The sequence below is a fragment of the Eleginops maclovinus genome, chromosome 12, assembly GCF_036324505.1.
Source record: "Eleginops maclovinus isolate JMC-PN-2008 ecotype Puerto Natales chromosome 12, JC_Emac_rtc_rv5, whole genome shotgun sequence".
Taxonomy (NCBI): domain Eukaryota; kingdom Metazoa; phylum Chordata; class Actinopteri; order Perciformes; family Eleginopidae; genus Eleginops; species Eleginops maclovinus.
Genome location: NC_086360.1, coordinates 21,951,439 through 21,977,956, shown reverse-complemented (window position 1 = coordinate 21,977,956; position 26,518 = coordinate 21,951,439). Strand labels below are relative to the sequence as shown.

Genomic DNA, 26,518 nt, shown 5'->3' with positions numbered 1-26,518 from the left:
CCACTTAAAATATATATTTAAAATGTTGTCGGTGCCTATTATCAAATAAAAGGTTGGACACTGGCACTAACACAGTACATAACTAATCAATTCACCTTTGGACACAAAAAAAAAAAAAAAAAATCAGCATAACCTTGAGCTGTGCATCTAGGTTAGTTAATAATTGTCCAAATAAGACCAAATAAACGACCTCGGCTCCATTTGATGTCGATCCATATCAACTATCTCTGCTCCTGAATGTGTGCAGAATAAAGTCAAAGCTCCAAAAATGCTGCCACCCCTAAATAATTGCTTTTAAATAGTTGTTTTTACTATGGATGTTATTATTATTTGTATTTCTATTTTTACATTCTTCAAGATTTGTGAGCTGAGAGATGTTGGTGTTTTATTTATTTCTCTGTACAGCACGTTGGTCTGGAGGTTTTTAAGTGTTTTACAACTAAAGCTGTATTGTATTGTGTCTTGCAGTTCATGCCATCGGCCTGAAGGGGGCACTACTCAGCGTGTTGGTAGAATACATATGACGTCACTTCCCGGCGGGATTTTAGTCTGAAAACGGATGTAAACAAAAAAAGTGACCGAAATATTTAACAACACTTTGTTTTGGTGAACAATTCTTCAAATGTAAAAGCACTTTTGATTAGACTCGTACTACGGTAACGTAACGGTATCTTCATTACATTTAGTTTTACCGGCAACGATAACCTTCATAAATAAGGTAAAATATTTTGACCAACTCCTGTTTTTAATTAATATCGAAGTATTGTTATGTAGAAATATGGCGATTTTTCGACTCTGACTCCTGTATTTGTAGCATGTGATGTATTTATTTAACTGATTTTAAATTATAAAGAGTTTATAAATACTTTTGAGCGTGAATTTTGATCGTTAACTACTTTATATAATATTAAAACAAAAATGTAAACCAGTGCAGACAACATACAACTAAAGATAGGCTACACTTCATTATGTATTGTTGTCAAAGTTCCATACATTGCTGTGATGAGTTTTTGGGAAAACACCCCAAACTAAACCTAAACTTAGTCATTTTTCATTGTGCAGAGTAATGCAAGAATAACTGCAAATCGTCCGGATTATAAACCTATTATAAAGGTGTTTATCAAGCTGTTTTATTCCTTATACTTAGTGAGTCGTTGTTGCCTTTTACATAGGCTACTTTATTACTTGCTGAAAATTATATTTCCACCATATTAGTTCTTAGTGTAAGAATCATATTTATTCTATCATTTAATGGTCAGTCATTGTTTTTCTGCATGATTGTTTTTGCTTACAAAAAAGTAAAATATATTAGTGAATTCAATAGCACAAGATTAGTATTAAATTCTTTTGAATCACTGTTGTTACATTGGATTAAACTCAGGTGATCTGATATGTCTGCGTTGATTTGTCCCTCCAGGTTCTGTGATGGACCCGTCTGACAACGTGGGGAACCTCAACCCCATGGTGGAGGCTGTGGCACTGAATCCTGACAGCTCCAACACACAGAAATCTATAACGCTTGAAAAGATGCTGAGGTTCTCCATCCACATCTGCTTTAACACTTCTATCATTAATAATTGAACAATGTATTAGTGTTCGTTTATATGATGAATCACATCCCACCACTGTTACCTGTTATCGTAAAACAATGACTAGAATCTTTAAAGTTGCTAAAATGACTGTTTTCAGAATAAATCAACACGTATCCAACCAGTTCTTTGAGATGGCAGTACAGCTCCAAGCAGGTGAAAACTGTGTGTGTTTTACCCATCATATTGAGTTTCAATAAAGTGTACAATCTAACAAAGACCTACTATTGTTTACTACAACAGGAAAGAGTAAGAGATCATGCAGCACATCTGAAGCAGAAAGAGACTTGTGAGTATTTGAAATGATCATTTTTATGTTGACCTACAATTTGAACTAAATTGAAGATGGGTGTTCATTTCAACATCTTTACTCTTAACATGTTTTTCTTTTCTATTAAATGTTGCAGGCCAGATTATGTCAAAGAGCTGGAAAGAGTCAAGACCATTCATTTTAACAGCACATTCATACTACACAGGTAAACCGATTCCTTTTGCTTCACAATGAGTGTTTTGTCCACCATATAATATTTACAGACAAGTATAATAAAGAAGCGGATGAACTTTGAGCAATCAATGATTGTGTCTTTCAGAATGCAGATGTGGCACGCCATTGGAGAAAAGCTGAAACAGAATGATTCAGAGGCGGTGTAAGTACATTGACAACAGGTTGAAACAACTGATATAAAGTTATGTTTGATATTTTAATGACTGTCTCTTGATGTTTCTCTCAGTGCCCTGACAGCTGTGAGTGATCACTGCATGGCTTTTTGTTCACAAATAAAACAACTTCAGCAAGTAAGCACCCTAATCATTGTGTATAAAATGTTGGATTAGATGACTGGTGGTACTGATGATACTTTGTCTTTGTTTTATGTTGGTGTTCTTAAGATAACCTGTTTTAGCAGGACAATTATTGTATGTTGGTCAGACAGGTACAGTGGGGCAAAAAAGTATTTAGTCAGCCACCAATTGTGCAAGTTCTCCCATTTAAAAAGATGAGAGAGGCCTGTAATTTTTATCATAGGTATACCTCAACTATGAGAGACAGAATGAGAAAAAAAATCCAGAAAGTCACATTGTAGGATTTTTAAAGAATTAATTTTCAAATTATTGTGGAAAATAAGTATTTGGTCAATAACAAAAGTTCATCTCAATACTTTGTTATATACCCTTTGTTGGCAATGACAGAGGTCAAACGTTTTCTGTAAGTCTTCACAAGGTTTTCACACACTGTTGCTGGTATTTTGGCCCATTCCTCCATGCAGATCTCCTCTAAAGCAGTGATGTTTTGGGGCTGTCGCTGGGCAACACGGACTTTCAACTCCCTCCAAAGATTTTCTATGGGGTTGAGATCTGGAGACTGGCTAGGCCACTCCAGGACCTTGAAATGCTTCTTACGAAGCCACTCCTTCGTTGCTCTGGCGGTGTGTTTGGGATCATTGTCATGCTGAAAGACCCAGCCACGCTTCATCTTCAGTGCCCTTGCTGATGGAAGGAGGTTTTCACTCAAAATCTCACGATACATGGCCCCATTCATTCTTTCCTTTACACGGATCAGTCGTCCTGGTCCCTTTGCAGAAAAACAGCCCCAAAGCATGATGTTTCCACCCCCATGCTTCACAGTAGGTATGGTGTTCTTTGGATGCAACTCTGCATTCTTTCTCCTCCAAACACGACGAGTTGAGTTTTTACCAAAAAGTCCTATTTTGGTTTCATCTGACCATATGACATTCTCCCAATCCTCTTCTGGATCATCCAAATGCCCTCTAGCAAACTTCAGACGGGCCTGGACATGTACTGGCTTAAGCAGGGGGACACGTCTGGAACTGCAGGATTGAAGTCCCTGGCGGCGTAGTGTGTTACTGATGGTAGCCTCTGTTACTTTGGTCCAAGCTCTCTGCAGGTCATTCACACGGTCCCCCTGTGTGGTTCTGGGATTTTTGCTCACCGTTCTTGTGATCATTTTGACCCCACGGGGTGAGATCTTGCGTGGAGCCCCAGATCGAGGGAGATTAGCAGTGGTCTTGTATGTCTTCCATTTTCTAATAATTGCTCCCACAGTTGATTTCTTCACACCAAGCTGCTTACCTATTGCAGATTCAGTTTTCCCAGCCTGGTGCAGGTCTACAATTTTGTCTCTGGTCTCCTTTGACAGCTCTTTGGTCTTGGCCATAGTGGAGTTTGGAGTATGACTGTTTGAGGTTGTGGACAGGTGTCTTTTATACTGATAACGAGTTCAAAAAGGTGCCATTAATACAGGTAACGAGTGGAGGACAGAGGAGCCTCTTAAAGAAGAAGTTACAGGTCTGTGAGAGCCAGAAATCTTGCTTGTTTGTAGGTGACCAAATACTTATTTTACAGAGGAATTGACCAATTAATTCATGAAAAATCAGACAATGTGATTTCCTGGATTTTTTTTTCTCATTTTGTCTCTCATAGTTGAGGTGTACCTATGATGAAAATTACAGGCCTCTCTCATCCTTTTAAATGGGAGAACTTGCACAATTGGTGGCTGACTAAATACTTTTTTGCCCCACTGTATATGGTGTCTACTTACCCGGTAAGACTAAGGACCAATTTGTGAAGCAATATTTGGTATTGGTCAATTCATTTTAGTAAATCACTGCAACACCATCGCTCACTTCCAAAACGTTTCAACAAAGACATTGACTCGCACATGTTTACTGCCACACGCTGAGATGTATGAAGTCAAATGTAAATGTGGGGATGGTAGAAAAATAGCTTGAAGGGTAAAAGAGACGTGTCACCGCTGATGGTACACTAGCCGCACTCTGATGTTTGAGTTGGGCTGTTCGGGTACATCGGGTATGCATGAGGTATTTATCCATAGTCAGAAAAACTATATCAGGAATTTGCAAAATGTATTTTAGGCACCTGAAATAATATAATAAATATTTGTTAATAATATTTTCACTGCTTTGCCTTGCTGTCAGACAGCCCATCATTACAGGGGGTTGGAGTTGTTATATTAATCAATGCTGTCTTCAAAGCCACCATCCCCTTTGGTGTTTTAAAGGGTGAGTTTAGATTCAACAAACTCCAACAATAACCCAAACTAACCAACTGACAGATAGAGGTTGAGGTACACCTGAGACGCCCATGTTCTTTTATTGTCAATGGAATCTGGTTTCTATATAGAGAGGCTTGCTCTGTCAGAAAGGGCAGTTTGACGGCAAAGTGAAAAAGTTTAAGACTACACACAACTTGAATCTTAAATACATAAGCTACAGCAGTACACTCATCTGCCCGTACTCGTGTCTGTTTCTCCACACTGGTGGTGTGCTGACTGCAATCTAGTGGATGTAATACACTGACTATGGATAAGTCACTTATACAACCCCAGACCAAACAATGTTAAATAAGACCTTAAGGCATCTAAACATACTTGACAATCAGAGGAGAGAAAACTGGTTCTGGCTAGTTCTACATACTATACGCTCCTCTTTATGACCTCGTTATTCAACCGATTGTTTTCTATGACTAGAGCATGGGTCTAGGAGTTTTTACAAACAATAAAGATTGACCTGAAAGTATAATTGTGTACATTAGCAGTGTCCTGTAAAATTGAGGTGATTCATTCTGAACCTATGTTCTGTTAACAGGAGTCAAAAGATCTTCAAGATGATATTACCGAAATACAGAAGAAAAGGCTGGGTATGTTTATCATGGTTAACAACAAAAAAGTACAACTATATTTTGAATTAGAGTTTTTCCACAGCTTTATGACAATTATTTATGTGTGTGTAGAAATGAAGCGGCTCACACATGAGAAAATGAAAGAGATGGCAGACTTGACGTCCAGACCAGAGCATCCAGATACAGAGAAGTTCAAAGTCGCGCTGGAGAAAGGACAGGAGAACCTGAAGAAATACAGGAATATGAACATCATGACACAAAACGTCCTCAGGGTACAAAAATGCACCAGACTTGTATTAACCTTGATTGCTATTTCTATGTTACACCCATATTACATTGTTGCTACACCCTTATTGTACATCAATTCATCCCTATTACACCATAATTACTCCGTTATTATACCCTTGTTACACTGCTATTATCCCCCTGTTACACTCCATATAAAAGCAATATGACACCGTAATTATACTGTTATAACATCCATTTTTCACATGCACACAACCTGTATCCCCCAGAAAACAAACCCTTTAACCATTTTTATTAAATAGTAAATAGGAAAATGTTTCCCTAAAATGAAAAACGCTGATGTGTGTGCAATGACACATTCAGTTTGTGTATTAAGTAAATGTTTCTCTTCAGGGAATCCTCTTGGCCTGCAAAGTCAACTGGATGGACGATCCCAAACTTCGAGACATCGTCATGACACTGGAGGTCTTGCCTGACTTTGACTAGAAAACAAATCAATGTATTTTATATCTGTATATATGTGTCTGTATTGTTTTGTTAAATAAATAATCAATAAAACTGCTCAAACCAGTCTTTTGATTAAAAAGTAAAGCAATGTAGTGACGTCCAGCAGCCACTAGAGGGCGGAACAGGAGGCAAGCAAAGATTCTCCCGCTGCACGTCCTGTCAGTGAAGAAGAAAGTGAGGCAGCACGTGTTTACAACCCCTAAGACGAATATCCTTAGAGTAATTGTGTAACATTTGGATTTCTGGATCTCTAACTCGAATAAAACTAAATCAAAATGCCGAAAGTAAAGCCAGAGAAGAGAAGCAGGCAGCATCAAGAGGTGAAAAACCAAGGTATGTTTCTCCAAGGAGGAGGTTAGCTTTAGCACCTTAGCAAACATTACTGTCAGCTGCTGCAGGAGACGGGCTTTAAAGATCGTCATTATATCCCTAGATCACACAATGGGCATTTTAAACTATATTACCGTACCAGTTTAAAACCAACACATTATTGGGAATTGTAGTCACGTCTGTGATTACAGACTTCATAAAGGCCCTATTTAATGTGGCACCATTTACCTACCGATGAAAATACACGAGTGCCTTTTACTATTTATTTGTATTATCCCCTCTATATTCTCATGTGAACTACCTGTGTTTCTCTCTTATTATGATTCCGATTCTGCATTTCAATAAAGGTCCATTTTATCTTATCATAGAAAAACGTACCCCAATTAACTCTTAATTTCATTTTGGAAAAAAGGCCAATTAAGTTCTCAGCCGAAACAGTAATGTTATGTCCATGGCAAATAATTGTTTCTGTAATAGTTGCGTACAAGCTCTTACAATATGTTGTCACCAAGTCATGTTTTCAAGTATTAATGTTAATATGTTTGCTTATTAAACTGCAGTGTACAAAGACAACCATTGTGATCACAGGTTTCACTCCTAAACATCAACATTTTATGAGAGTCTGACTCTTGCTCAAAGCATTTCATGTTATTAAATGCTGCAAGAGCGCTTAAACTAGATATGATGACAACATCTAAATAGTTTTGCTTATCTACATCACACAAGCTCAGTACAAAATGTCCTTTCTTTCAGGGATTATGTTCAACACCGGCATCGGTCAGCACATCCTGAAGAATCCACTGGTGGTCAACGGGATCATTGAGAAGGTACGCTGTACTGTTGCACTTCACTACTAAGAAGTTAATGTGCAGTTCATTTTTTATAAACATACCCCTATTCTGTAAACAAAAACTCTAACGTTACATACATGATCACGGTGTACAGTGTTATTAAACCCTAGTTATGCTTCATGATTTTCAGGCTGCCCTGAGGCCGACGGATGTGGTTCTGGAGGTGGGACCCGGTACTGGTAACATGACAGTGAAGCTGCTGGAAAAAGCCAAGAAGGTGAGAGCATGAGCAAGTCTATTCCATATCATTAATAAAGCCAGTATCTGTGTATAAATGCCTCTATGCATTTTAACAGAACGCACAGAAGTGTTGCTTTCAGGGCTCTATTGTTTGTGTTGTTTGTATCCAAACCTCATAGAAATGATGTTTTCTATCACCTTTTATTCCTTTACTTTGAGGTTTTCAACAGCTATTAACTATCTATACACAGTCCAATCGGACAAAGCATTAGAAAGGTTAACATGTAGCTAACTGACATTTTCACCAATGTTCCAGATTACATTTCTCAATCATCTCTTTGTGTTTTTCCACAGCAGTGTTAGGGTAATTGTTTTGCACTGTTCAGTCATTACAGAAATGTCTATTTGCAGGTGGTGGCCTGTGAGTTGGACGGCAGATTGGTGGCTGAACTTCAGAAAAGAGTCCAGTGCACGTGAGTGGGGAGGGCAGAACTGTGGCACCTCCTATTTTTGCAATAAGTGAAAACTGAATACCTGATCTAATAAAGAATACATTGTGTTTTCCTACAGGCCCATGCAGACCAAACTTCAAATATTAATCGGAGATGTACTAAAAACAGAATTACCCTTCTTTGACGTCTGTGTGGCTAATTTACCATACCAGGTAAACCATGTTTCCCTTTATCCAGAGTCATTCAAAACAATCATGCATTTTATTATAAACTCTTTTCAATTTTGCAGATTTCGTCACCGTTTGTCTTTAAGCTTCTGCTGCATCGACCTTTCTTCAGGTAAGAAATAACCCACGGCCATTCAGAGGACACTTTGTAAGTCCATGTCGAGCGTTTAGCATCTCTGTTGTGTTTTACTTTTGCTCAGGTGTGCCGTGTTGATGTTCCAGAGAGAGTTTGCCATGCGACTTGTTGCCCAACCTGGAGACAAGCTGTTCTGCAGATTGTCCATCAACACACAACTACTGGCTCGTGTCGACCATCTCATGAAGGTCAGTGTGTATACTCTGAGGTCTAACACGCTCACAGCGAATCCGAAAAAACAGACACTTTATGACGGTGTGTTTAGAAGGGTTTTACTGAATGCTTTGAAAATGAGCCTTTGATCAGTTGTTATCGTAACTAATGACCTCATAACCTTAAGAAAACAGAGAGGGGATGTTTTGGTTATTTTGGTGATATAATCGTGTTATTTATGGTGCATATTTGTAATACAAAACCTGGTAATACAGGTGCATGCCTCCACACTGTTTTTAATAGGTTAATAGGCAACAAATCAAAATACTCAATAACGCCTTTGGACTCTTTCTGCAGTTTCTGGAAGTCTTTGGATTACACGCGTCAGAAAGAATCCTGCTCATCCTGCCCTCCATGTTATTCTTTTATTATTAGAACAGTTATCATAGTATTGTAACCTCATCTTTATCTGCAACTGCGCAGGAGAAACAGTTCAAACGGAACGAATCCACATGCAAAGAAAGGCTGTGCAGTATTTAATGATGATTTTAAGATCTGTCAGAATAAAGCTTCAAAGTATTTGATATGGCCCAAGTCTTTTGATTCAGGCTTCCTTTCATCCAAGATTATTCCAATAAACAACTGTGTCTGAATGATATGCTTCCCTTTTTCAGGTGGGGAAGAATAATTTCCGTCCTCCTCCAAAAGTGGAGTCAAGTGTTGTCAGGATAGAACCGAAAAATCCTCCTCCTCCAGTAAACTTCCAGGTGAGGTTTGGCTCTATTAATAATTGATTCTATGATAATGCTGTTTGTCCTAAAAGGAAGTACATCTGCATTTCTTCTCTTGAATAGGAGTGGGATGGCCTGGTCAGAATAGCCTTTGTGAGGAAAAACAAAACCCTCAATGCCGCTTTTAAGTAAGAACCTGCTTGCTGCACACACCGTCCTTCCAAATCTATTTTCTGTCTTAAAATCGTGTAAAAAAAAATAAGCTGGTGATCATATAGATTCATATTTCCAGGTCCACTGCGGTAGAACAGCTGCTGGAAAAGAACTACAGGATTCACTGCTCTGTACACAATGTGGTGAGTCATAGTGTAGTGCTTTCAAAATGTCCAACATCACGTCTCTTTCAATCTAAAGTCTTGTGCTCATCCTGACAGGAAATCCCAGCTGACTTCAGCATCACCAAGAAGGTTGAGAGTGTTTTGCAGGCGGTTGAGTTCAGTGAAAAAAGAGCTCGCTCCATGGACATCGATGACTTCATGGTGTAAGTTGAACGTCTACTTATTTAGATCGTATTTATTGAATGTACTGGAATAAATGTGATATGTTTGACCTGTTTTGAATTGTGTATTTTCTTCATCCTCAGGCTGCTTCATGCGTTCAACTCTGCAGGGATCCACTTTTCTTAAATAACAGAGGGGACTAAACAGTGCTACGACTCTTATGTCCTGCCTCTATAACGAGAGGAGATGAACTGAAAGACGGTCTGATCGTTCCTCTTCTGATGCGCTGCTTGGAGGACCTGAACATCGAATGCTGAAATAGCTGGAGGAAATGTTCAAAGATTATTGTAGGATAGTTTTTAAGAGCTCATATTGAGTGTGTTATTCTACCTTAATGAGTTGGGCATGTGTTTGTCAGGTGGAAGCTGTTCAAGCCCTCTTGAGTGCCTTGACAGTGTGTTTGAGAGTTTCTCATTCATTAATCTGTAATTAATACTAATATTCTTGCTCTGCATTTGTTTGTAAAAAATAAAAACAAACCTCTTTGTGGAAGAGGTAAATATTTAATGAGTGTCTGCAGTCTATTAAAAACTATTTCAGATTGTCCATGTTTCTATGTCAAAGTTTTTCTTGGTCTGTGCTAGCAGTCTGACATCAATCCATTGTTTTAATAAATAGTTTTATCTAAAAGTCAAGTCACAATTTCCCAGAGGACTAGGTGATGTATTGCTAACAATGCATAACATCAAATAGGACATTTACAAAAATGAAGTAGCACATTTTTAGAAACCAAGGCAAATCGTAGGCTTTCTTTTTGGTTTATAGCAGAGCCTTATGAGAGATATATCTCTTTCCGTGTTGGTTTATAGATTTTGCGAATAATTGAAGCATTAACTGAAGCCCTTTTTAGCGCTTCCGGTGAGGCCCTTTCAAAACAAAACTCCTCTTAGAGGTAAAGCGTTTATAAAAAAAGATGAAGAAAAATGTAATTGGATGGAAAAACCACGATATTTTCTAATTGACGCCAGCTGCATAAAGGGGAAAAAGAGAGGGCAATAAGCATTTATAATCCTGTGTTTCATAAAGATAATGGTGACAACTATCGGCCAAACTGGGAATTACAACTCACTATTTTTACTTATCGATCAGTGTTGTATTTTCAGGTAATACAATTCTTAGTTTATTTTTAGACATATACCTGTCCTGGATACAATATACATAGCTTCTCTGGCTGTTATCATTGCGGTGTATAATGTTATAAGAAAACATGTTTAATTTATATAGGTTATGCTTAATATCTGAGGAAATATGTGATTTGTTTTTTAGCAACAGGGGCATGATTTTCCAAGTCAGCAGGGTTTTCATATCACCGACTACATTATACTGAAAAGCCTTAAAAGATGGCTGTTGTTGGAAGTTATGTGGAAAACGAATTGTCACAAAAGCCATTCGAATGAAGCACATTAATCTTTATTACTTCATCCAGCATTACATCCGGTGCACACTGAGAAACATAACCGATGGTAGATCAGTGGTCTTCACTAAACATTTATTAATAGCTGTTTTTTCTAAGTTTCAGTTTTATAACAAAGTGTTGAATAGGGTTGGAAAACATGTTTGCCGCATAGATTGAACTGTCAACAACTGAAGCATACTACATGTATAAAACTCCCAGGGTCACAAGGAAAGAAACACAAAGGAAGAAGCACAGTGTGGTTAAAACCTTTTCCAAACTGGTAAAAGCTCTGAGGAGGAAGGAAAAGAGAAGAGACTGCTTGTAATGAGATGACTGTACAAGGACAACTGAGGACCGAAGCATGAAACCGGGGACAGTGGTTTACATATTACAGAGTGCACATGCAGACATGTCAGTCAGAACAACCAGAAATCAAACACTGGTTTTGTGCGGTAAACCTTAAAAACAAGTTCAATTAAGATCTCTTCTGAAAATCAGGTCAAAAATGTTCTGTTCAAAGAAAGTACAAACAAGTATAAAAGAAAATAATTTAAAAAGAACAGAGAGGGGAGACTAAACTCCACAAAGGAAATCAAACTATTTTCCTTCCTAGGTTTTCTAACCAGACCATAGTGAGTGAACAGTTCTGTAAGGAGCAGGATCATCACAATGCAATTCCTTGAGCCTGTTGGTACATCAGACAGTCCTCTTATTGGTATTTCACAGATGCTAGACACAGGCCGAGTTGTGCCAAGAACATCTAGTGGTTATGTTTCCGTAGGTGCCACGTAAAACTCTTCAGCCTTCAGTCTCTAAAGAGCCCGTGGCCTCTTGGGATTGATCTGCTTACTGGCTTGCTCCTCCTCTTGGAGTGTAGAGCGGAATGACTTCACTTTATCTGAGAGGAAAATAAACATAAAAGTGATTAGTGTTTACTGGAGCAGGGTGTTTAGTCACCAACAGGCCATCGTGTGTTTCTGCCGTACCCCGGAGCTCGGTGAGGATGTCTATCTTTTGGTCTAGGATCTGCTCCAGCTGAGTGGCGTATGACTCCACGTCATAATCCACCTCCTCCGTCATCTCCAGCAGCACCTTTTCATCTTCCAACCACCGGATAGACTCCTGCTCACAGAATACACACATGGTTTTAGATTATGACCTTTATGACAGTTAATGACCTGTTACACACAGAGGTTACCAATGCAAGGATTACTTTACCTAAAGAAAACTGCTTTTGTTTCATTTCTAGACTTTGTCAAAGCAGGAAGCTCAGTGTATTTGCATCCCTTCAATATGTTTAGAAATTCAAATGAACCTTAAAAGCACATGACATGTCTTTAGGTGGACATAAAATATGTGAAGAAGAGTTTTTATAGAGTTTTGGGTTTTTTCGTTGATGTTCTGACCTGAAAAACAGCTCGATGGTCCTCCAGTACCTGGTCCTCCATCTCCACTAACTGAGACACCGCCTCGTGGAAGGTAAATAGCTGGGGAGACACCTCCTCCTCCTGGGAACACAATAACAGGGTCAACAAGAGACAGGAACAGACTTTTCATGAGTTATGGACAAACAAAAAACCAACCACATGACAAACGCCTCTGAAATTGCTTAGAACACAAATCAGTCCATAAGTAAATAATGTGGATTAACAACTTCACAACCTTTAAGAGCAGGTTTGAATCCGTTTCTAAAAAGGAAAATCTAGAAACCACAAATTGGTGACAGGTGTTTAATTTATCAAAATAGCCAAAAACAGACATTTATGACAATCCTAAAAAAACGTTCCACGAAATGAATGACATCACAACATGCTGTATATTGATATTGTGATATGAGGTAAGGTATACTGCGTTCTTACATTCTGCTCACAGAGCAGTTTGAGGTCGTCTCTCTGCGGCGAGATACTCAGCCAGTCCTCGTCTAAAAGCTCCAGCTGGTTCATAGCGTGGATGTTGGGTCGGCCCACGTCTATCATTTGGTTGGGGTCCACTGTCAGCTCCTTCACCCTGCAGAGAAAAGGACATAGAGCCGGTTGGGATGTTTCTTACAGCCGTTTCTTTTGATTTGCAGAATGACAGTAACCGGGGGTTTAAAGACAGAATAGGATGGCAGCAACATGACAGCGGTGACATCATGCACGAGGAAGGATGACTGTGGGCTCTGTAGATGATTTAAAAGCTAATATAATTATTGAAATGGTTTAACGTTCATGCTTACAGCGCTAACCAATCAGGACTATGTGATTACCAGCTGAGGGTATAACCTCATCTTGTGCTTTCACACAGCTATGTGAACGTTTCAGGGTCAATATTGACAGCAGCTTTATACCTTATTAGGTTAAGTTTTGTAATGCCATGTATTCTTTCTGGCTAATCGCACACAGTAACCGTTACACAGAGCAAATAAAAGACACACCCATATGGACAGGTGGATGGATGTATTGTTCTTCAACAAATATTGACACAGCTTAGCCAAAGATAAGAGTGGAAGTCAAAGCGAGAGAGGAGGATGAAAAGGCATGCAGATGAGAAACAGAAAAGGATAAGAGCGGAGGTTTTGTGAATGAAAGCAGCTAAAATGAGATCATGGATGTACAGAGGGTGATAAATACCTGGAAGGAGCGCATGCATTGTGTGTTTAGTGTTAATGTGTGTGTGTGTGTGTTTATGTGTGCAGTGCTGGGGAGAGTTTCTTGACCTGCTGGGAGAGGTAGCAGCAAAGTCATCGTACTCAAAGGTATTGGTAGGCGAGAGCTCAGAGCGACTCCCCTGACCGCCCTGAGAGAAGGGGATGTCCGACGGACTAATCCCAAACTCCTTCACTCTACACAGCGGCGCCCGCCACACCAGGGCACAGAGGAGCGGAGGGAAAGAAAGCAGGAAACAGAAAGGAGAGAGGGGATACAAGAGAGTCAGACAGAACTAATAGAGTAGGCAGAGAAATGTTCAATAACAACATTTTACAGCGAGTTACAATCTGGGAGTTGAGAGGCATTAAAGAAGCTATCGTTTCAAAACATTGCATCATCTCTGATGGCTGGATAAAGGCTGGGTCTGAATCACTTGTTCCCACCTGTTGGCGTAGCGTAGTGTGTTGAGGGTATTCTCGCAGGATGTCATTCCAGGAGAGATTGTTGCAATCTGTGCAGAGAACGTAAAGATCGTTCAAATGAATCCCATACAGAAGACACATGAAGATATTATTCAGGGCAACAAACTGACCATGCATGTGCGTGAGTTTTCCCCGATGAACGAGTCTCTCAGGACCTGGGTGAGCTTACTGGCTCTGAACGGGGTGTGAGGCTTGTTGCGGCCTAGAGCCCTGATACACTCCTGAAACACAGACACACACGGTTTGGTAAATAAATTACAGCTTTTTTTGGGAATCTCTGCAGTTGTGCAGCTCCTATAAAACCACAAACCTTGAGGGCCAGCAGGCTTTTGTTGATCTCAGCTCCCTCCAGACGGGTTTGCCGGTCGGCACTCGATGTATCCGCCCCCCTCTCGTTACCAGCGAGGTCGATGAGGGAGAACTTGCCGTGCATCTTCCCCTTCCGGCGAAGAATGATCTGGAATACGGCGTGGCTGCGAGAGGAGTGGGCGTTGGCTGATGTCTGCCCTGATGTTCTGGGAGTGAGAGGAAGGAGACATAAAGATTAAGGAAGAGATCAAGAAAAACTATTGTTTTAGGAGAGGGGAAAAAAACTATGAATGACTCGACTGACTAAGTTTCTGTCGTCCTACCTGCAGCTGTTGCCCACTTCTATGAGTTTCAGGACCTCCTCTGTGCACTTGACATCCTTCTCCTGAAGTCCCACAACCTGCACCTGCTGTTTCCCATCCTCCAGCACCCGCAGCTTAGTTTTACGATTCAGCAGGTCAAACACCTACAAAAAACAGACACCAAGTCAGAATTGTTTTGATTTGGGGATAAAAAAAACTAAAACACAAACTAATGATTACACATCTCTTGCCTTTCCGCTGTAGATTTCAAAGAAGGTCGCGTACACCTGTAGATCTAACTTCTTGTAGTTGGGTTTCTTCAACATGAGAAATACATCCCGAGCTGCACGAAGGAGACAACAGATCTTACTTTTCACCAAAGAAAACCAAACCTGTTATAATATAATAACCACTCTAAGTTTATTTACACCTTTACCCACTAGAAAACAATAAATCAGCAGCCATTGACTCACCAGCTAATGCATAAATTCCTTTAGAACAGTCCTGGTTCTTCCCAGAGAAATCTCCACCCATAGTCTGAAATACAGTAAACCATCATATATAGCTATTTCAAAATCATTTCAAAGGGTAAAACTCTTAATAGGAACTAAGTATGACCCCTGGTCATTTATTCTGGATAATTGAAGTTGTGTAGGTGTGTAACTCACATGTGTTTTTCCACTGCCTGTCTGCCCATAGGCAAAGCACGTGGCCATGCCCCTCTCAAAAATGGTCTCCACTAGAGGCCGTGCTGTGAACCTGCAGGAGGAGACAGAGCATACATTTATTCACTAACCCCTCTACGAATGCAAGATATAACATATGCACACAAACTCATAAATAGTTCTGCCTTTTCCTCCTCATTTTGCCCAGTAAGTGTGGCCTCTCTGTTTAGATAAATCACAGCTGTCTGTTTGTTGTTACCAACCTGTAAACCATCTCATTGGTGGTGCTGTCGTCAAAGGCGTAGTCAAAGCGGAAGGTCTGGTTCTCCAGGTAGCGGGTCAGGTCCACTTTCTGTTTCGGTTCATGAACCATCACCACGTCCTTACTGGGGATGGTGATCACATCCAAATCCTTCATGGCCAACTCTGGAACACAGCAGAGGCAAGACGTTCCATAACATTAACACCTTGGAGAATATTATTTGCCTCGCCTTGATGTTGACGAATCACGTCCTTACCTTTCTTGTTGAGTGGACGTTTCCTCACACAGACGCATATTCTGTGCTCTTCGATCTGGACAGTGCAACAAAGACGGACATTTTATTATATTGTTGCTGAGGATTGAAAAATCCAGAGAGCATGAGAAGCTTCCTCTACTCACCAGATCTGCTGTGGTCAGGGGCCGGTAGTCCAGGCTGGCTCGGAAATCTCTGATCATGTACATGATCTCGTAGTTAGGGATTGTGGTATCCACCTCCTGAAGGCATGACAAAGTTACACAGTGAAGTGCCGGCTGAATAACTATAGTCATTCCTAGAATTTCAAAATGAATTGAATATATTTTGGGAATCATTTCGATGTACCTGAGCTCTCTTCTCTCTGAGCTCCTGCTGCTGGAGCCGGCGCCTCTCTCTCTTCTCCTGCAGCTTCTCCACCTCCTTCACGCAGTTCGACTTCCTCCTTGCTGCCATGAAAACAAGACCAAGGAAGAAACAGTCACTCTACTGCCCTTCACATGATAAGCCTTTCTTTGCAAAAGGGTCTCTTCCTCTTTCTTCTGCTTCCTCAGTCTTTTTCCTTGGCTTGAGCAGTATTCTCTCAGTGAGTCTTTCCTGTCTCATGGTTCAAACAAAAAGGGAGACTTCAGGCTATATCCAACAAAGCAGAATAGAGAAGAGCTGAAGCACAGAGCAGGATGCAGCGGCTGGCACTCAGTGTCTCCGCTATAACACTAGCTTCCTTCTCTACGTATAAACAAAAGACCTCCACAGTATGTTTCAAAATATTCATATATGCCTTCAGTCTGCATTTCAAAACACAGCTGGACCAAGAAACTGACATACACATCACTCATAATCTGATATATGTGATTTGTACAACTGCAATTACACCAAATAAAATTTCAAGTGGTTTCAAATCAGGTGTGATTTACCAATAATCAACAAAATTTCCCAGGAAAGCACACCCACATATTAGTTTGGTTCAAGGTCAATCACAAAGATGTATTTACCATAATAAGAACAACAGAAACGAGCAAACATAAGAGTAAAAGCCACTTCTGATTGCTTGCAGAGTTGATCAAAATCAGAGCCATCTGATTAGCCCTGGCACGCTGCTGCAGCCCCAGCTTTCCTCAGTAAAAGCCGGCCAAAGCTCTCTAATACAGTCTGCCTGCTGTTGGCTGCAGTCCCCGAGAACCCAGAATATCAGAGCAAAGGGATTAATAATGGGCTCTAATCTGGGAGGAGAAGAGGAGCTGGGTCGGCACCGGGACAAGGCGTGATAAGAGGGATGCCGTTCCATCACTGTGTCTCTCTCACTGGAGTCGGGGGAGCGGAGTGGAAACAAGGAGTTTCCCTTCCTGCTCCTCTTAGTTCATCAAATGACAGTGAGCCGGTGGAGGGAACAGAGGATGAATAAAAGGGTTATTGTTGTGGTCTGAGCCTTCAGGAGTATGGCACAGAGCAACAGGCTTATCCATGTGTGTGATTCAGCAGAAATCAGACAGGAAAGAAGACAACCAGCAGCCAAACATTAGTTTTTCTCTCTGTCTAAAACCCAGAAAGCCTGTCTGCTGGATGGATTGTGTTTGTGCTACATCACCACCACATGTTTTGACTAGAGGGCTCTCAGTTTCTATTGGGGACTCTATTCGAATCACCATTAGACATTGAGGGCAGGGGGGACATGCAGCTGATACATACAAAGCTGTCCAAGATCCTTTCTGGTTATCGGCTGATGAGAGGAGTCTGTGATAAACACGAGGTCGACAGAAACATCAGACATTACTGGTATCACAGCTGGCCCTATATCAATAGATCAAAACTACTGTAAATGATAAAAAGTGATGTCATAAAAGGCAAACATCTGGAGTTAACTGGCCAATTGCGTAATCGGATACCCTAAAAATACTATTCTCTGAAGAAAGATCACAGTTATTGTTTAAAAGTTATTATTACAAAACAGTTCTGATCATGTTACCGTTCTGCAGTTGCTGTGCAGTCTGGGCCTGAGTGAGCTGCGTGGGCTGCAGAGGGGGGGGTGGAGGTACCGGCTCTGGTTGTGGAGGCGGAGTTGGTCTGGCCCGGGTCGGAATCACTGAAAACCACAAAACCACAAAGATTTAGAAAACATTTCTTGACTCGCGTTCTGCTAACATAACACTTTTGGAGTTGGTATTGAAGCTGAACCCACTGTTCACTGTAAACTTTAAATGACTTTAAAGCAGTTCAATGTTGAGTGAATTTAACCCCGTAACGCATATATCTAGGGTCAATTCTGAGTAATGTGATTACTCTCGACACCTCTGTTTTTTGTACGCATTAACCACAGCTTCACCTTAAGATTGTCTTAGTTCATATTCAAGATTTCAGTCCAATCTAGGAGAAGATACTTGATCTATACCCAGGGTAATGCATGAAACAAACCTCTATTATCCCGGGACGGAGTGTCATTCTTTATAGGTGCTATCGTCCGACGGTTCTGCAAGGAAAAACAAAAGAGATATTTAATAGCGGCTCTGAACCTTGAAGAAAGGAAACATCCTTTTTTTTTTTGTATTTAGTTTTCAACCTCCTCTGCAATGTAGATACAAAAATAGACAAAGCCTCACAATCAGATTAGTATAGAGCACAGAGGCCTCATTTATCAACACTAATCTCTCCTAGATGACATGACTCTGCCAAAGCAGTCATGTCAAAGTATCTTAAAAAAAGGAATAGTAAACCCTTTCCAAATCACATGAAACTCTACATTTGTGTGAGGATAATTCCCGTACAGGTAATGGATGTAGTTCATCCCCGGATGTACTTAACAGGTAAGGGAGGTACACAACCAAAAAGCACTTAAAATTGTCAAAAGCCAAAATGACAGCATCCTTTAAGAGTGGCCAAATATGAAAAATTAAACTGCACATTGAAAGTATAACTAATAAACATGTCATTGTTTGTTGTCTGACATTTTTCCTTCACTTGAAATGTTTTATATGTTGTATTGTATAGCAGATGTGTTCAAAGCTGCAATACTTACCAAAACAAAGCCAGTGTTTCCCTGATGATCCACTTATCTTACATACTGTGTGCTACTCACATGTACTTAACAGGACCAATCAGATAGAAAGAATCTAAATAAATGAATTTACAATTTGGTTCAAACTATTTAAATGATACAACATGTGTTACAGTTGTTGGCATTCAGGTTCTTACCTTTGCAATTTTGTTGACCTTGACAGATGTGGGTGTAGGTGGGGGTGGAGTCTCTGGACTTTGGGCAATTTCTTCATCTGGAGCCACATCTGGGTTAAGTGCAAATATACTCTCCAAGTCAATCTGTCCAGAAACAGAAGAGTAATGTTACCACCACATTTCAAGCATACCCATTAACCAAGGTTTGGAATTAGAAAGTGTAAGACTGTTCATTAGACTGGTCTAGCAACATAACCTGCACTATTTTATTCTAATTGTATACTATTATTAGTTTAATTCTTTTATTTTGTCTTTATATATATATATATATATAATATGTTTGTTGCATGGTTGGAGGAGCTCAGGACCTAAGATGTTCATTACCATAACTAGACTGTAGCTAATGTGCACATGAAAATAAAAACCCTTAAACCTTAACAGAGAAATAGTCAGATATTATTTTTAAGTAAGATAAATAGAAGTCTTGTTTGTTGAATCGCTAGATATTCCATCCATAAACCCTTTTTCAATACTTATCCAGATCTGGAAATCACTCAAAATCAAGTGACAGTTTTCCATACCGCAAAGGCTCAGTTCTAAGTGTTATTTTAAGTGTGAGTCTGAAGTCTTGAGTCACGTAGACATAAGTCAGACTGAATCATAATCTTTTGACTTGAAAGAATAAATTATAACAGTCTTGCATCTTGACTTTGACTTCTGCACTTGAGACGTCACTGGGACTTGAATTACCAGAGATAGAGAAAAATTAAGGGTTTTCATTAATGGCTCATTAGGGTGTATGTCAGTGAGCATTGTGCAACACACAGTGTCATTTATCCAAGTGAGGATTCTCAATAACCATGGAAGAGATAACTTAACTTAAACTAGTCCTAAGTGAGTGGACTTACTACATTTCTTAAGATACAAAAACAGCGTAATGTGATTTTGTGTTCACGATTTCATAGCTTTAATGTTGTATTGCAAATGTCATAACTGTTAGTTATTAGATAATTAGCATTATCCAACCCAATGATGTGTTGAACAGAAATCACAGGAAGAAAGGGAAAACAGAGACAGAAGAAGATCAACCGAGGGAGATTTAGTTGATGGAAAAAATGCAGATTAATAAAAGGTAATCCAAATGACTGCAATATCAGAATGTAAATAAAATGTCACAGCACTTCATTTACAACATCTCAATACAATAAGAGAATATATAAATGGGATGTAAATGATGATGATTCTTAAAGCAAATATATAATACACGTTTAAAAAAGCAACACGAGTCGGACCAGAGTTACAGGCTGTGTGAGGTCATGCACATCAGTGTACAGAGGGTTGTGTCTGATGGGACTGTATTACATGCAGGATGGTTGCGTAATCACCACAGCGCCTCGATGTTTTTTTGAATGCATTATTTATTGCGGTAGAGAAGGGAAAGAAATACTCAGGCTGGCCCTTGTAATAAAACGTCATTTACCTCTTTCCCTTTAGTGTCTCCATTTTCTATCCACTCCACGGTGACGCTCTCATTGTCCTCATTCAGTGAGGTCACCATCGCCTGGTGTATGCGTCCTGTGGAAGGATCAAAGACAGCGAAACATAAACAAGGCAGACAAACACTGAAAAGGTGAAGGCAGGGTTTACAAAAGGTCCAAACCAGGGCCCAATACTTTGAGGGCCTCTGCGAGTTTGGAAGCGGCAATGTTGGGCAATATGTGGATTGTAAAAAGTAGTTCAATAAAAGTTGTGTATGTTTGACGCACCACCTTATGTTTGAGTAATACAAAATAAGGAATAAGGATGAATATTTATTTGAAGTGTTGAAGCGATGCTATTGGCTGTTTTTTTTTCCAGCTTGTTCTTTATCTAATGAGTGTTATTTTATTATTGTATTTTACTTTGTTGTGAGATGGGAATGTCATCTGTCTGCTGGAACACACACACACACACACACACGATGAAAAACCTGGTTTGTGTTTTAAAGAATGTAGTAAATGATGATAGCTTTCCATTCGGGACCCACGGCCAATTGTGATCAACTTAATAATAATATATAGTTTAATTTATCTAGCCATCAGTTTCTTAACTTTGAGTATGAATATTGTGGTCATGATGTCAATCAAATCACCCGACCCTAAACACTTCAATGAAAATGACGACAACATTAACTAACTAATAGCACATTTTATTTTCACAACAACACCTAAAACAAAACAGGCAGCAGCAATTAGCTCAGGTTTATCTTCAGATCAGTCCACAAGGTTTAATTATGCCCCGTTGGGGAGAATCACTGGTAGCAGAGACGAGCACTGCAGCAGCGAGCGTCTGTTTCTCTCCGCCTCTCTGTCTGCAGCATCGTAAACACAGCTGTAAAGAGACGGCTCAAACCCCCATCTTTGTCTATGTGGATCTGACTGTAGGCTGTAAAATCCCAATACAATCCAGGGAAACACCAAGTTCCTGTATCCATTATTCAGAGAGCCGGCAACTAGCGAGCAAAGATGCTTTTAGTGTTCTCAGCTTCAACAGATTTTCCGTACACTGGTTTTATTTGGCAAATGCAAAAAAGCAAATGTAGATGGCTTAAAACCAAGTCGAGGGGAAAATGTAGGCTACTCCGATCATCAGAACCTCTGACTTAAGAAGGTCGACATATCTCATATTTTCATAAAATAATACAATCACCATACTTAATCAATTGACTGTAATTTTGATATGCATATATTTTTTTAAATGAACATTGATTGATTATGACGTTAAATACTGTTATATGACACATTGCTGTAAAGACTTACACTTCACTTAAAAATGACATGTGACATATCGGATTTAACATATTTGAAAGCAACACTTTGACATACATTAACAATAATGTAATAAATACTACCATAAAAAATGTATGAACAATAATGACATCAATCTGCTACCCAACTCTACCCTCCATCTGTCTGTCTGCCGGAAATGGTCCCCATACATTTCTGTCATTGTTATAAAGCTCATGTTACAGAGACAAAAGCAGGAAAAATAGGCTTCTTGTTAATAAAACAATAAGGAGCTCATGCAGCTGTTCAAACCAATCTACACGAACTGGCAAAACATAAGCAATAATCAATGCAAATCATGTCAAACTACAAAAAGATCGGTTCATGTTTTTTTCATGGAGCCGAAACAGCTTCAGTTTGCTTGGCATTAATTCTCTGCAGTCAGTCCAAAACCTCCTATCAGATGCAGATCTGGTGACTTTGAATCCATGATCATATGATTCCCTGAATGACATATCTCATTCAGTCAGAGCACATCTGCAATAGCTGTGTTTCTCAACTCACTTATTCAGGTGACGATGGTAGGGAACCAAATGCTTTGGCAACAGTAAAGGAGGCTGGGACAGGCACGTGGCAGTGCCCGGTGTTCGACTTAAGGACAGTGTTGAGAGCATACCATGCTGCAATAGCAAGTTCAGCACTCAGCAGAGGATTTACAGCAAGTCCCTCCAAATCACTGCTGCTTCTTTTGGCTAAAGAAAGCCAAATGACTCTGATGTGGAGAATGTGAATGCCAGGACAGGTTGACGTGCCAAAAGATACCAACTCATAGAACATGTGGACTGAGGTTGAAGACATGCATGATACATTTCTGATGTAAAAGCAACAGCAATTCTCAATTTTTCAATGCTGCTTGTATGCATTGTGAGTTATCAGTGGCACAGAGACTATATAACCTGAATGGAGACCACATTAACATCCTACACCACAATGGAAATGTGTAACTTGTTTCAGCCAAGGCCCGAGAGAGACACGGATACAAGCGCTAGCTCCACAGCATGACAGCATTTTTTAACAACACAAAATTACATTTTCCCTCCAAATCCAGGGTGTCGTAATGTGACATTGTACTGTTAATTAAACTTCTTAAAAAGGTTTTCTGCATTTATTTCAGCCTCTTTAATATATCAGCCTAATGACAGTTACAGAGTCCAAGCTCAAATAACTTTTTTTTTAAAGTAAATATTTGGTGTAAGTAATTGGTTAGTGACTTATATTATTAAAAAGTGATGACTTGATTATGATTTATATTAGTTCAAATAGGAAAGATCATTTGTCTTGTGAAGCTGTACACTTTACTGATGATAAAAACATTTCATTTTCTCTACAGAATTCAAAAAGTGTACTGGCCGGCCTGCCTCTTCCTCACTTACACACACACTTCCTGTAACTGAATGCATTGTCCCACGATAACGCTGAAGAACCCGGCTGATTGGGTAGGCTGACCGTTACTAGTAGTTGAGGAGCTTAAGAGGGGTGCTTGAAGTCTGAGAATTTTAAAAATCCTTCAAAGCAACTACACTTTCACTAAGAAACTAAAGGCACTCTTTCAAGAAACGGTGTAAACATGTCACAGACTGAGAAATAAGAAGCAGTCCATAATCACTGAGCATGGCAGGGACATATGTCTCTCTAGTACACTGATATGTTTCGCTGAAAAATGAATGCCAGATAATAACCGATAATCTAAGGCCAATAGTAAACATTTAGTTGATCTGGGCGTTAAATCGCATACAGAATCAACACCTACAGAATAGTACAACATCATTCTCTGTAAGATTTTGCTCCCATGAGGACAGACTGTGGAAAGGATAAAAACGCAGGAAAAGCGGGACAGACTCCTGGCAGAATCTAGGGAGCTGGCTGCAACAGATGGGGTGGTGGCCTGAATCTGAACCAGCCCAGGCACCAACCCCCCCAGAGAGAGAGGGCAATCCCTGCTCTGGATGTAACACCAACCAGCAGGGAAATGGATCGACTGGAGCTTCACTCTCTCTAGGCCTCCAAAGCATTTTTTCACATCTCACCCCTGACTTGAGAGTACTGAGGAGGACTGTGTAACCTAATGCCTCGGGGATGAGAACGATGAGGATATCATCATCATCATCATCAACATCAACAACAACAACAGCAACCAATTCAACAGTTAAAAACACACCCTGGCCACTAGCTTGGAACAGTTTCTTTTCAATCAAACACTTTGTTCCAAAAAGTATTTATTTTTTAAGTTGTGTGAAACTGGGTGTAGCCCAATTCTGTAAGGGCCAGAAGGAGTGGCTCAAACTTTTTGTTGTCATCTTTGGCTGCATGGCCCTCAAGCAGTGCTCTATAGCTACACAGAGCAGGCATAATAAAGCTGACATTCACATAGAAAGAGTCACCCAACAAGCCTCTTCTCCCTTCCCCTGTCTACTTCTCTATTAACCCTTGAAAAGATTAGGCTAAAGTAAGTGTATTGTACTCACAGCCTCTTCCTGATGACAGTTTGCGCAATGCTTTTCTTTCTGTAAGGCAGTAGGCACATAGCCCTTTCATAAACTAATAATGGTTTGTCTTTATTATATAATTAACAATATTTTGGCATGATTTACATCCTCTGATGTATAATAATAATAATATTATTGAATAATTTTATTAATGAATATTGTTGTCATAAGAGGTTTTATAGGGAAATCCAAAGTTTCTAAAAGGACATTTATCTACAGTAACCAATGTAATAAATAGGATGCTGGGACAGTCTGTCAATGGTGATTGATTGCACTTGGTAAAGTTGGGTTTATTTGAATTTCTTTATACACAACTCGGTAGCTTGACCCATAATAATATATCAACTGATGTGTGTCAATGTATACTTTGTATTAATAACCTAACATCTGCAAAGTAACTAGTAAGTAATTACGTAAAATGAAGGTAGTGGAGTAAAACATACAACACTTGTCTTCAAAAAGTAGTTAAGTAAAAGTATAAAGTTATACAGTGTAAAATACTCCATTAAAGTACAAGTACCTACGTGTTGCACTTGAGTTGATGTACTTAGTTACATTGTACCACGATTAACACCACAACTGACGTTAGTTCAGTAAACATGTAATAACCTCAGTAAATCCATTACATTGGCCATTAACACCAGGCAAATGGGGAAGCTATTGATCAACCGAATGAGAGGTGTTTGGTTTTATAAACAGTCTATGGTTTCACTACAGCGGCACTGTTATAATAAAGCCGGTAACATTAGCTACTGTTAGCCGTTTAGCTAACCGCAAGCTAACGTTGCTGTCTATCGAACTAACGATAGCTTGGTTAGCAATGTAGCTTAGCTTAGTTACATTTCAAATCCATGATGGGGTAAACCATTATGGTAACGCCTTTAAGAGGCACTCAAGTTAATGTTTTAGATTCGTTAATTTCAAATTGGAAGCACTTCATGTTATATAAACATGTTAAGTTGAAACCATTGGCTAGAGAAGCTAGCTAACAAAGGTATGAGCTCATTCAAAGGCTTTGGCCATGTTGAAGCCCTCCGCCCTGACAGCTCATATTCATGTTTTCGTGCAGCTAACGTTACGCTCCACAGGAACAACGGTTGCTGTATTCAACACAGCAACAAAGATCCCCAACAACTTGTGCGACCGGGAGAGTAGGAACTTACCATCACTGCGCTTTATCTCCACATAAGTACCAACGACGATCTTCCCAAAACACGACGCCATTCTACATTACTTTAAATTATCAGAAACACGACTAACGACTTATTATGAACCGGGTAAATGCAGCTACTACTTGTGTTTGGCTGTCTTTGGTCGGGCAGGAAGATGCAGGAGAGGCAACAGAATGAGCTAGCATTACGTAGCTAGCATTACGTAGCTACCAAGACGAGCAAAGTGTTTCCGGTCTGGTATTTTTCAAAATAAAACCAGGTGAACCATGTGCAATCTTCAATAATAATGCATGACGAAGAAGTAAGGGATGGGTCTACACAATAGGGATTTTACAGCAGGTGATATGAGGAATATTGCTTGTGGGTTAGGGTTTTGGGGAGCGCTGCGTTGTGCACGGGCTCTTGGGTACATATGTTTGTGGTTAAAAACTCCTGTAATAAAACCAATAAAAGTTTATAAAAACCCTGTTTGGTCTGTGTATAAAAAAGAGCAGTAACTGGAGCACAGAGCGTAGTAATTGTAGCTCTTGTTGTAGTGGATGGCTTATGCCACCTGGTGGGACCAGGGCCAATGGCTCTCTTTATTTTTTTGCATGTGACTTCATTATAAACATACCTGAAATATGACGAAATCAACAAAACTGTATGGTCTGCAACTTTTCTCTGCTTGCTCTGGTAGAAGGGTCACAGTGTTTCCACTGTATTAGGTTGTTTTCATGACACAAAAACACACGGTCACACATAAACACACAGACACACACTACTGACCCCAAATCATGGGGCTCAAGATCATTCTCTTTCTAGAAGCTACCAGGATCTTCTGTGGTCCTGCAGCTGTCAGTCCCCCCACCTAATAGCTCCATACACACACCTCCCTTAAACCCCCTCCTGCCACTTTGGCATCAGGCATTTGCTGGTGACTTCTCAGCTGTCTGTGCCCTAAATAGAC

At 39.8% G+C, this 26,518-nt stretch overlaps 3 protein-coding genes across 5 annotated transcripts; 2 read left to right on the top strand and 1 right to left on the bottom strand.

The window, feature by feature from the left end:
* The first annotated feature begins 534 nt into the window (after window positions 1-534).
* Window positions 535-6,059, top strand: cenph (centromere protein H). Its single transcript, XM_063897707.1, has 10 exons — window positions 535-718; window positions 1,418-1,535; window positions 1,690-1,745; window positions 1,833-1,878; window positions 1,997-2,065; window positions 2,180-2,236; window positions 2,321-2,384; window positions 5,213-5,264; window positions 5,358-5,518; window positions 5,886-6,059. The coding sequence occupies exons 2-10, from the start codon at window positions 1,426-1,428 to the stop codon at window positions 5,976-5,978; spliced, it is 708 nt and encodes a 235-aa protein (XP_063753777.1). The 5' UTR covers window positions 535-718; window positions 1,418-1,425; the 3' UTR covers window positions 5,979-6,059.
* An 88-nt stretch (window positions 6,060-6,147) lies between these two features.
* dimt1l (DIM1 dimethyladenosine transferase 1-like (S. cerevisiae)) lies at window positions 6,148-10,165 on the top strand. The gene is made up of 12 exons (XM_063896365.1): window positions 6,148-6,332; window positions 7,083-7,156; window positions 7,311-7,397; window positions 7,772-7,833; window positions 7,931-8,024; window positions 8,102-8,151; window positions 8,240-8,363; window positions 9,003-9,095; window positions 9,183-9,247; window positions 9,352-9,415; window positions 9,494-9,600; window positions 9,703-10,165. The coding sequence occupies exons 1-12, from the start codon at window positions 6,275-6,277 to the stop codon at window positions 9,743-9,745; spliced, it is 921 nt and encodes a 306-aa protein (XP_063752435.1). The 5' UTR covers window positions 6,148-6,274; the 3' UTR covers window positions 9,746-10,165.
* An 842-nt stretch (window positions 10,166-11,007) lies between these two features.
* On the bottom strand, window positions 11,008-25,792 carry LOC134874018 (kinesin-like protein KIF2A). Of its 3 annotated transcripts, XM_063897984.1 has the most exons (21): window positions 25,561-25,792; window positions 20,567-20,661; window positions 19,108-19,230; window positions 18,331-18,385; window positions 17,885-18,001; window positions 16,267-16,367; window positions 16,065-16,160; window positions 15,922-15,976; window positions 15,667-15,829; window positions 15,407-15,497; window positions 15,212-15,275; window positions 14,990-15,081; window positions 14,760-14,902; window positions 14,438-14,642; window positions 14,238-14,348; window positions 14,089-14,156; window positions 13,714-13,839; window positions 12,875-13,022; window positions 12,422-12,523; window positions 12,002-12,137; window positions 11,008-11,913 (listed from the first exon to the last, which is right to left on the bottom strand). In XM_063897984.1, the coding sequence occupies exons 1-21, from the start codon at window positions 25,619-25,621 to the stop codon at window positions 11,828-11,830; spliced, it is 2,238 nt and encodes a 745-aa protein (XP_063754054.1). In that variant the 5' UTR covers window positions 25,622-25,792; the 3' UTR covers window positions 11,008-11,827. The 3 variants fall into 3 exon arrangements, with proteins under 3 accessions (XP_063754054.1, XP_063754055.1, XP_063754056.1); XM_063897985.1 differs by lacking the exon at window positions 13,714-13,839; XM_063897986.1 differs by lacking the exons at window positions 17,885-18,001; window positions 18,331-18,385; window positions 19,108-19,230; window positions 20,567-20,661; window positions 25,561-25,792 and adding an exon at window positions 17,608-17,836.
* Window positions 25,793-26,518: the final 726 nt, after the last annotated feature.

Bases quoted from the DNA above. Each gene is read 5' to 3' on its own strand.
- dimt1l (XM_063896365.1), top strand. From the start codon at position 6,275: ATGCCGAAAGTAAAGCCAGAGAAGAGAAGCAGGCAGCATCAAGAGGTG. The intron at 7,398-7,771 runs GTGAGAGCATGA...GTCTATTTGCAG, and splicing joins TGCTGGAAAAAGCCAAGAAG to GTGGTGGCCTGTGAGTTGGA. The intron at 9,096-9,182 runs GTGAGGTTTGGC...TCTCTTGAATAG, and splicing joins CTCCTCCAGTAAACTTCCAG to GAGTGGGATGGCCTGGTCAG.
- LOC134874018 (XM_063897984.1), bottom strand. From the start codon at position 25,621: ATGGCGTCGTGTTTTGGGAAGATCGTCGTTGGTACTTATGTGGAGATA. The intron at 19,231-20,566 runs GTAAATGACGTT...GTTTCTGGACAG, and splicing joins GAGACACTAAAGGGAAAGAG to ATTGACTTGGAGAGTATATT. The intron at 11,914-12,001 runs GTACGGCAGAAA...TTTTCCTCTCAG, and splicing joins CATCCTCACCGAGCTCCGGG to ATAAAGTGAAGTCATTCCGC.
- cenph (XM_063897707.1), top strand. From the start codon at position 1,426: ATGGACCCGTCTGACAACGTGGGGAACCTCAACCCCATGGTGGAGGCT. The intron at 1,746-1,832 runs GTGAAAACTGTG...TTACTACAACAG, and splicing joins GGCAGTACAGCTCCAAGCAG to GAAAGAGTAAGAGATCATGC. The intron at 5,519-5,885 runs GTACAAAAATGC...GTTTCTCTTCAG, and splicing joins TGACACAAAACGTCCTCAGG to GGAATCCTCTTGGCCTGCAA.